The sequence below is a fragment of the Esox lucius genome, chromosome 1 (assembly GCF_011004845.1).
Source record: "Esox lucius isolate fEsoLuc1 chromosome 1, fEsoLuc1.pri, whole genome shotgun sequence".
Classification (NCBI taxonomy): domain Eukaryota; kingdom Metazoa; phylum Chordata; class Actinopteri; order Esociformes; family Esocidae; genus Esox; species Esox lucius.
Genome location: NC_047569.1, coordinates 563529 through 574482, shown reverse-complemented (window position 1 = coordinate 574482; position 10954 = coordinate 563529). Strand labels below are relative to the sequence as shown.

Here is a 10954-nt window from a genome sequence, read left to right as displayed (position 1 = left end):
AGAATAGTTTCTGCTACTGAATGAGACACATAAGAAGCATCACGCTGTACAAATGAAACCATATTTCACTAATCGAATGATATTCAATAAATGAAAAGATCAATGATCGTTTCTCAAAAGAGGCGCATGACTCTAATCGGTGGAAACTTTGACACTAGGTATCATCGCTCATACCCAAATGATATGCGCCAGAAGGAAACCCCCCTTAACACCTGACGTCAGACGAACTGTTTAAAAGACAGGTTCGGAGGGGGACTAAAACAACAGAAGGTTCAGCAGAACACTGAGCAAAGCCTTTCCTGACGATTTGCTTCCGAGCATAACCTTCTTCATCATCCTCTGTTCCCCGAGACCCAGAAGATGCTCTCAACGCGCGTCCAGTGCGCTCTAGCGCTGCTCTCCTTTGCTTTGGCCATCAACAGTGTCTCTTCCGCGCCGTCCGACACCAAACTGCGCCAGTTGCTCCAACGGTCACTCACGGCACCAGCTGGCAAACAGGTAAAATTCCTTTGTTTTAAAAGAATCTCCTGCTGCTGTGGTCATAAGGTATGCATTTATAGTATGATGTTACAGATGAAAACAAAATGTTTAGTAGATTTTCCTCTACTTTCTAGAGTGTAGGTTAAATGTTGTCATGCCATAAAGTCACCTTTGCAGTTTTACTGTAAGGTGCAGAGAAAACGTATCATACACACAGGTATGGTTCTGATTTATAAACTAAATGGACTAGAAATTGTGCATTGAGTAGAATAATATCCCAACCAATGTAAATCTTGTCAAATACGAACTTAATATGTCCTATTCACAAATTTGATGTGAATAGTCAGAATATACAGTCAATGTAGACCTATTTAAGGGTAATTCTGGATTTTAGCTGATTTTTGTTCAATATTTGTAAACAAAGTAAACATAAACAAAAACTACTGTCTTAAAACCTGGTTTAGACTGTAATTTTTGTATTATTGATGTTCAATCCTGGCTCCAAAGTCTATATACTCCAAAGTGTTCTGGCCCCATCCCTTAAAATGTAATTGAGGCAGGGAATAGAATTTGTTACTGTTGCAGGTTTCCCACTTCAAACCCACTTCATCCTCTTTATATAAATATACTGTGTGCATATATATATACTGTGTGCATATATATATACTGTGTGCATATATATATACTGTGTGCATATATATATATATATATATATATATATATATATATATATATATATATATACATTTATTTACATGTTGACCATTTTACATATTTGCTTTAGTTATAGCTTCAGCGTAATTTTAAAGAAATGAGTAAATACATGAGTAAATCAGTATCATGTTTCATGGCATGTTAAAGAATTATGCATATCAAATACATCTTATTATTCTAAAAATGTGAGGGAAGATCATATATATCTATTAAAGTTTAACCTGCAAAATGTGAAAAAGAAATGAATCACAGAAAACAACAAATAATCTAACCATGAATTTTCATTTATTTATTTTCAGGAACTTGCCAGGTATACACTTGCAGAGCTGCTCTCAGAGCTTGCACAGGCAGAGAATGAGGCTATTGAGTCAGAAGACATGTCTCGTAGTGTGGATCAGGAGGATGTACATCTTGAGCTGGAGCGTGCAGCCAACCCACTACTAGCTCCGCGTGAACGCAAGGCTGGATGCAAGAACTTCTTCTGGAAAACATTTACGTCATGTTAATACATGAGTCATGTTAGGCCCTTACTGTGTGTACTACATCTCATCTCTTCTGTTACAGTAATTAATGTCCAAATCCAATGCAAGATGTTCTAACCCATTTCTCCACACAATGTAAATAAAAATACTGTTTAAACTTAAAAATATTTCAAATAGTTTTTGATTATTCATTTATAATTTTTTTTAAATAACATGAGAGAATGTTTGCAATTCTGCTTTCAATTGTGCTATAAACTATTTTTAATTGTTTGTTTGAATAAAATCTATGTTTCAGAACTAATGTGTTTTGAGTCATATTTTATTTGAAATGATTTAATTAATTAATTAATTTGAGAATGGCTAGTACCCTATTGCTTTCGTGGGTGTGTATGTGTGTTTGTGGGGGGTGGGTGGGTGTAGAGGGGAGGAAAACCTGCATCAGAAACCTGTCTCTGTCTGGAACACAATTTACCAAAATGTTAAACGGGTGTGTGTATAATAGTGTACATGCACATTTGCTTATTTGTCTCTGCGTGTGTGTGTATAAGTGCATGCATTTAGACTCAACACTGATTCTTCACAATGTGTGTGTGGGGGGGGGCACTGGCTGGTTGGTGAGATTAGGAACCAAGGCCAAATGGGAAGTGTACTTAATAACCTCTGACTCATTATGGGCATTGGTTAAGAAAGCTCTAAAGCAATTAATATTAAAGAGCAAAACAGTAACAGTCAGGCAACTGGAAGAGGGGGCACCATGTGCCTATCCTGATTCCTGAAAGCCTGTGTCAGGTGGTTTTGGTGGGTAGACATGGGTAGGTTGTTATCTCCCACATTCAGCCGTGTCCTGTCATTTGACATGGTCTGGCCGTCATGCCCAATGGAGTGACGGCCAGAGGTGATGTCTATCTGTCTTCATTTGTATTATCATCATTCACATACTTCAAGATGTGACCCCTTATCTTACTCTCACTTTCTATTTCCTGCTTTTCATCTCTCTCTCTCTTCAAATTGACTTAGTGACAGTGGAAAACTTTATCATTTGGGATTTCACAGAACACTATTTTCTGCTATACTGTAGATAAACAGTCAACAAAGATCAAGGAAATTCTTGTAGAGGATTTTGTAAAACTGTAACCCATTTTCCAATTTGACATACTATTTCCTCATTTCAATGTGTCTGTCTTTCTCAGCTGAACGCTTATTATAAACAACATTTACAAGTTGCCCATTTTAAAATGTCACCCCTAATTTCCTTAGTTTTACTCCCATTTCAATTTCCTAAAAAAGTTCCATTTGAGATTTGAGCTTGACACATTGCATCAATTTGGCAGAGTCAGAGACAAAGATCAAGACGTGCATTACCTTTGAATGCCAAAATTGCCAGGCAATTCTGCTCCTTAAAACATGGCTCTCTCAACCAGGAAGTAATCACCAGCATTTTTGTGCTTAGTGGGGAACACATTTACAGACCAAAAACAATACTTGAGCTTGCAGACTATTAAACTAACCCAGCGTTTCACTAGCTAGCAAATACACAGGGCAACACTGGTCTGACCACAACCCCAACTATGACAGATGGTGATCAGACCATTTTCACTGCCACATATGAGGCACCCAGGGCATTGTATGATACAACCAGGATTTGAAATCCTGCCAGTTTTACTTCAAGTCAGTGCCTTAACGTATTCACATTACATTTTTAGGCCTTTGTTTGAGTATAATGTACATTTTCATATTAAGTATAATGTACTTTAATGTAATTTTAAGTATAAAGTATAATGCACATTAAGTACAATGTACTTTTTTCATATCTAAATGTTCCCATGTATGCACATTTTTATTTACAATAACAACCTTTGAGCAGTTAGGGTTAACTGTCCTGCTTAGGGACAGAACAACAGAGTTTTGACTTTTTTGAATTTACCCAACATTCTTGACCACTAGGCTGTTGGCCCAACAGTTTGTACTCTAAGAACACAAGAACCACTCTGCATTTAATATTTTAGGCGTGTCATACTGACAATAACAAAGTAATTATTTAACCTTTAGCAGGGGAGGTCATGCAGAGACCAAAATCTCTTTTGCAGATGAGCCCTGGACTGACACAAGTTGTAAACCATAAAAAGTGTGTGGCACACACCCCAAAATATATGAAATAAAACACTCAGTTAATAAGGAACAAACACATTGCTCATGGAAATATTCCTCTATCACCTTTTTGAATTGCCCTAGAGGCGACAATTCATTCAGATTAAAATTAGATTGGAAATGATGAGGTGCTGAAAAATTTAAAGCTAACTCAGTGCAAAAGTTTAACCATTCCTGAGTGTATATTTATGTATTTCAGCAGAGACATCATGTACTGTATGTTGGTAATTTATGCAGGGGAGCAGTAAAAACTAAACGTGTGAAATGTAGGAATCTACATGACTTCTAAGATGGGCAAACTACTTTCTGATACAGACATGCATACTGTAACAATAATTTGTAATATAAGCACTATTCAGAGAAATTACCATAATTATCCTGTTGCAGTTCATCTTAACAACAATAAACATGATATCTCTATGTTAAGATTTAGTGGTATTGATACAGTTAGTCTACCTAATCGAGGTGGAGACTGATATTTTTTTTAAACATGATGGTTTTTGGATTTACATACTCAAAACACTTACCCCCTTGTGGTTTAAATGAGGATTTTCCTTTACAGGTTATACTTTAGATGGTATTTTATCCATTTCATCTTGTGATATATGAATATATTTACTATGATATTAAGACACTCATTGACACATTTATTTTGTGTTTTACGTTTATAAATTAGAAGGGTTTAATTCTCCTTTTGTCTGAATGAACTGTAAAATTTACGTGTGTTTTGCAATTTTTATGTCATGAGGGACATTAATTGTGATCAGTTGCTGTTAATTGTTAATTATTTGTAGGTATTTATACATGCACTCCAACTCATTATTTTATTATGCCTGATGAAGGTCTTTTGTCCGAAACGTTGCATTAAAGTTGATTCACTTGCAAGCCGAGTCAGTGTGCGAGTTTCCCTTTTTCTACTCATATTCCTGTCTTCACGCACCTGCCCATTCATTTTACTGGGTGTGCGAATTTCTTTTTCGTGATATACTCTGCAACATTCTCTAGACTACTATTTATTTTAACAGAGCTTGCGTTTGCAAAACAGCCTTGGCTGTCACGACCCGGCACAGTCCTTACTTGAAACGATATGGAACGCTGCCGCAGAGCCCAGCAACCCCACTCTGGTATGCCAGTGCAGATACTTGTTCTATAACAAAAATAACAGCTAATGTCTTGATCACACCTGCAGCATCAAAGCAGAAAGGTTGTGCAAAGTTTTGCGCAGCTACGCAATTACCCAGAACGCATTGATTCTGCACCGATGTTGCGTGCAACTTTTTTTTCAAAATGGTGGAGAATCATTTTCGCTGTACTTATGATACCTTTGTTGACAGTTACAGGGACATAAATGCGAAAAATGTGTCCTCGTCAGTTAAGGAGTGAGCTTATTCTGTGTCAGGAAGATACCTACATACAAATTTTTGGCTAGCTAGCAGCTTGCTAAACTAATAGTTTGAATGTGTGACACAAGTAAAAGTTAGTAAAGTTACATTTTAATACAAATTATAGTAGTCAGCTGAACTATTCCATAGTTTGTCCTGATAAGTGTGTTTGCAATTGACTGATTGGGAAATAGTAATACATCATACCCCTGATAATTTGAGGGGTGTGTGTGTGTGTGTGTGTACATAACAGAAGGTGTTAGCTCTATAGTTATGGTAGTTAATAGTTGAGCTGATCATGTCTTATATTGTGTAGAAGAAGACTGTAGGAGGAAGTGGAGAGGACTCAAAGACAGGTATCTGAGAGAAAAAAGGGCAGAAAAAGAGAAGAAAATGTCTGGTTCTGCAGCATCATGTCAGTGGCCTTGGCACTTTTGCCACATTCTTTCATTTCTGGATCCATTTATTGTGCCTAGGGCAACTAGTGGCAATTCTCCGGACAGGCCAGCTACACCATCTACATGTGCAACCCCCATAGGTGCATCAACCACTGACACAACATCCACTACAGTGACCACCACCAACACAGATGCAGTAAATCCTGCTATTTAATTTATTAGTGTGAACACCTCAGGTGTAGAAACACCCACTATGTCATCCACAAGTGTGACCAACACAGTCAACACTGCAGCCATGGAAGTTCCTGAGGAAGCAATTTGGATCTGGAGATGATTACCTCTCTCTCGAGGAAGTGATGTCTGGGTTTGTTGAACCAGTAGGGGTTCTGGAGAGAAACAAGGATCAAAATCAAATGGAGAAACAACTTCAAACCAGACGCAATCGAAGGTACCAGACCACAGAGTCACTCAACCCACAACAGCGACTCCTCCAAACTGTCGAGAAGGATGCTTCCCGACCTAATACTAAAATGGGAAATGATGAAGAGACCCTCTTTGCCATGAGCCTTGTGCCAACACTGACGAGGCTATCTCAGCTGAAAAAAGCATCAGTAAAAGTAAAAATGTGTCAGCTGCTTTTCAAAGCTCAGTTTGATGGTAATTTTCTAGAATTCTGTTAACATTTTTATATACTGTTTGTGTTTTTATTATGTAGGCTAACAGTGTTATTTTACCTTACAGAGATGGACCCAAATTAGCTGGCATAACATCTCATAGCAAGTACAAGAGGAGAGTTCTTAGAATGTTCTCTGGTTTTTTATTCTCCCTCACTGTACCCATAATTTAGCTACACATTCACTGTTTTAACACACACTAGATTTTCACATTTTCATACCTGTGTTTTGGGTTATTTTACATTTCAGAAACCTTTTTTCTAAAAGATTCTGCCTTTTTTAAGTTAGGTCAATTTAAGTAATACACCAAATGCATGTAATTAATTTGTTCAGTAATCATCCTTAAGTCTGAGTTTACCAATGCACAAATAATCCTAATTAATTTCATGAAGTGGCCTGTTATTTTCTATTATTAGGGATTTTTATACTATGTTTAGTTTTGGACACAAACAGAGTCAATTTTTCTTACACATAATGTACACTCAACTAAAGGATTATTAGGAACACCATACTAATACTGTGTTTGACCCCCTGTTGCCTTCAGAACTGCCTTAATTCTATGTGGCATTGATTCAACAAGGTGCTGAAAGCATTCTTTAGAAATGTTGGCCCATATTGATAGGATAGCATCTTGCAGTTGATGGAGATTTGTGGGATGCACATCCAGGGCACGAAGCTCCCGTTCCACCACATCCCAAAGATGCTCTATTGGTTTGAGATCTGGTGACTGTGGGGGCCATTTCAGTACAGTGAACTCATTGTCATGTTCAAGAAACCAATTTGAAATGATTTGAGCTTTGTGACATGGTGCATTATCCTGCTGGAAGTAGCCATCAGAGGATGGGTACATGGTGGTCATAAAGGGATGGACATGGTCAGAAACAATGCTCAGGTAGGCCGTGGCATTTAAACAATGCCCAATTGGCACTAAGGGGCCTAAAGTGTGCCAAGAAAACATCCCCCACACCATTACACCACCACCACCAGCCTGCACAGTGGTAACAAGGCATGATGGATCCATGTTCTCATTCTGTTTACGCCAAATTCTGACTTTACCATCTGAATGTCTCAACAGAAATCCAGACTCATCAGACCAGGCAACATTCTTCCAGTCTTCAACTGTCCAATTTTGGTGAGCTCGTGCAAATTGTAGCCTCTTTTTCCTATTTGTAGTGGAGATGAGTGGTACCCAGTGGGGTCTTCTGCTGTTGTAGCCTATCCTCCTCAAGGTTGTGCGAGTTGTGGCTTCACAAATGCTTTGCTGCATACCTCGGTTGTAACGAGTGGTTATTTCAGTCAAAGTTGCTCTTCTATCAGCTTGAATCAGTCGGCCCATTCTCCTCTGACCTCTAGCATCAACAAGGCATTTTGGCCCACAGGACTGCCGCATACTGGATGTTTTTCCCTTTTCACACCATTCTTTGTAAACCCTAGAAATGGTTGTGCGTGAAAATCCCAGGAACTGAACAGATTTTTGGTGCCCGTCTGGCACCAACAACCATGCCACGCTCAAAATTGCTTAAATCACCTTTCTTTCCCATTCTGACATTCTGTTTGGAGTTCAGGAGATTGTCTTGACCTGGACTACACCCCTAAATGCATTGAAGCAACTGCCATGTGATTGGTTGATTAGATAATTGCATTAATGAGAAATTGAACATGTGTTCCTAATAATCCTTTGGGTGAGTGTATATTAACAGTTATACTTGTATTGCCTGAACCAGTTATATGGACACTATGTCACGTTCAAAAACCTATATTCAGACTATCCCAAACTGGCACACCTGCACAATAAGAGAAAGGATTGATTGTAGTATGCTAATTAAACCAGGTGTGCTAGTTTGTGTTTCAAACAAAAAAAATGGGAACTCTCTACATTATTGGGAAACTGTGAATTTATTCTTTCATGATTTTATTATGAAAGCTATGTGACATTGTCTCAATTAAACAGAGGGAATGATTATCTGAGTTATATTCATTTTGCAAATTGAGTGTTTTAATAGTGAAACGTTGCCACTGAAGCAGTAAGAAACTCAGAGGTACTCTTGCCAGATTGTATTTTTAAACCAGTGTTTTCGAGCTCTCTCCTCTGGTACTACCAAATGTTTCACATAATTGTTGTAGATTTGAACTGGCACACCATATTCAGTCCAAAGTCATAAATGTCTGGTGGTCACTGAGGAGAGGGTTGGGAAAAATTATTTGGACAATGATTTGTTTGAAATGTTTCGCAACCTCTGATGTACTATTTGTGCATAACACTTACGTTGATAGGAAAGGGTGTGCACTGAGCAGTTACTGTATGTTCATGTCTTGCATTCAAAACCTTCACGATCATCTATAAGTTAAATCATATGTGTAATTGATAAGGCATAAACAATATATTGGCCCTTATATAGGATTAGATAAGATCAAACTTTGTCATTGAACAAGTACTGTACAATGAAATTCAGTTAGCATCCAACTAGAAGTGCAAATAGAGGAGGGCAGAAAATGTATTACGTATATGAATATTACAAGTGGAATGTATAGATGTGGAATGAAGGCCCGTGCAGTACAAATGGCAATACTAGATGTGCAATTAAGGCAATAGAGGGCAGAATTTATTTTATTAAGTATAGTGTATGTTACAAGTGGGATAAATAGCCTGATAACATGCGGAATAACATTGTTAATAAAATACATACCCATTAATAGTGATGCAAGCATATTGTCTAAATTACATGTAAAATTATATTTTACAGCCCCATTAGAAATGTTGAGCTTTATCTGTCCTCACTATTCCCATATCTGTTAAATAACTTTTTATTGCATTGAGGAAAATATACACTTTCATTGACAACAGTGAGTGGTTTCTTAAAAGAACCTTTGGTTGATTTAAAAGTGCTGTTTCACTCCACCCCATGCTACCCAAAGGGACTTCACCTGCTGGTGATGAGAAGTACGTAGTCAGCTTCTCCCTCACCTGGAGTGCCTGTCTGGAGGCATTGTTGGCACTTGCTCTGGTGATATCATTTAACCCTTTGGCGCGTACGATCACACCGGTGTGATCAATCTAGAGTGGTCCCTGGAGCGTACGATCACACTGGTGTGATTAGAACGTCATGTTTAGAACGCACCATTAGCATACCTAGCTACAAGTAACGTAACAATGGCTGGTAAAACCACGCAATTATTTACTCACATTTAGCTCAAACAGTGTTTATAACTTTATTTCCTGATTGTAATTGTTTCAAGACCATACTATGATATTAACCAGGTAGAAAGCATTCAAATCGGGACAAGAAGCGTTACTTACGTACCAACAGACAGCCAACACTAATGCACAAATTATTAGCGACTGCTACCGATCAAAACCATTGCAAAAACTTTCTAGAAGTTACGTTCCCTGTTGTATGCATTTTATATAGTTTATTCATACTATGATATGGGGTTTTCATTGGTCACGATTTGTTAGCTAGCGGGCAGCTGACGTTTGCTAGCGGTTAGCTGACGTTTTCAAGCTAGCTACAGTTATAAATCAACCAACTTTTGCAGCTCTTAGAATTCGAGTCAACGAGAGAAGCTTGCAATGCAATGCATGTAGTGTTCCTTACCTAGCAAGGTGACTGTTCAAATGCTGGCGTGAATTCAAATGCTGCAGAGTACTGAAGTCACGTGCAAAAAAACTCACGCTGGGGGGTCGGTAAGGAATATTTGAAACTCACGCGTGAAAAGGTTAAGGGAGTGTTTGCCATCCCCACTTCCATCTGCACTGTTCCTGGGATGCCCTCCACAGGAAGTTGTGGAGAACACATGTGGCCTTCACACAGACATCAGCATTGGAGGGGCTGAGACCAAGGACTCTACGATAAATTCTCCACTGGGCTGCCAGAATCCTGAAAGTGCATTCAACAACCATCCTTGCCCTGGACAGTTGTTTGTTGAAAATTATTTCTGGCAGCTGGCGTCCAGTGTAAGGCCTCATCAGGTTGGGTCTCAAAGGAAAGGCCTCGTCCCCTACAAAGACATGGGGAATGGGTCCCAGGACTTGGGCTCCAGGTATTACTGTAGGTGCTGGAATTCCCAGGGTGCCATCTTGCAGACCCTGTCCAAAGGCTGAGTCCTGAAGAGTACTTCCATCGCTTCCTTTGCCGTAAGCACCAACATCAACAACTCTGAAACAGTAGTTTGTATCTACAACTGCCATCAGCACAATTTAATATGTACCCTTGTAATTGTAAAATTGGGAACCTGAACATGATGAAGCCTGGATCACTACATGTTTTCTGTCAATGGCGCCAAGATAATTGGGGAAATTCCACCTCTCCTTGAACTCCGCAGTAATTGCCCTCAAGTCTTCCTCCTTGGGAACAGGCATTCCAGACAGTCCCAAATTGCTTGTGCCACAGAGGGGACAATCCCTGACACTGTGGAGCGTCCAACTCGGAAGCTGCATCCGATGGTCCTTTATGAGTCCCCTGTTGCCAGGAATCTGAAATATAAATAAAATTAAGGATCCGTATAATAGGAATTCTACCCTCACAGTCTATGCACTTAAGGTAACTACTACTATTTTTTTTACTATACTGTGGGGCAAAAAAGTATTTAGTCAGCCACCAATTGTGCAAGTTCTCCCACTCAAAAAGATGAGAAAGGCCTGTAATTTTCATCATAGGTACACTTCAACTTTGAGA

At 38.8% G+C, this 10954-nt stretch overlaps 1 protein-coding gene across 1 annotated transcript; it reads left to right on the top strand.

Moving 5' to 3' along the window:
- The first annotated feature begins 225 nt into the window (after positions 1-225).
- On the top strand, positions 226-1835 carry sst1.1 (somatostatin 1, tandem duplicate 1). Its single transcript, XM_010869245.3, has 2 exons — positions 226-498; positions 1494-1835. Exons 1-2 carry the CDS (start codon positions 361-363, stop codon positions 1698-1700), a joined length of 345 nt encoding a protein of 114 aa, XP_010867547.1. The 5' UTR covers positions 226-360; the 3' UTR covers positions 1701-1835.
- The last annotated feature ends 9119 nt before the right edge of the window (positions 1836-10954 follow it).

Coding starts and splice junctions, on each gene's coding strand:
- sst1.1 (XM_010869245.3), top strand. CDS start 361: ATGCTCTCAACGCGCGTCCAGTGCGCTCTAGCGCTGCTCTCCTTTGCT. Junction 499..1,493: donor CGGCACCAGCTGGCAAACAG/GTAAAATTCCTT, acceptor ATTTATTTTCAG/GAACTTGCCAGGTATACACT.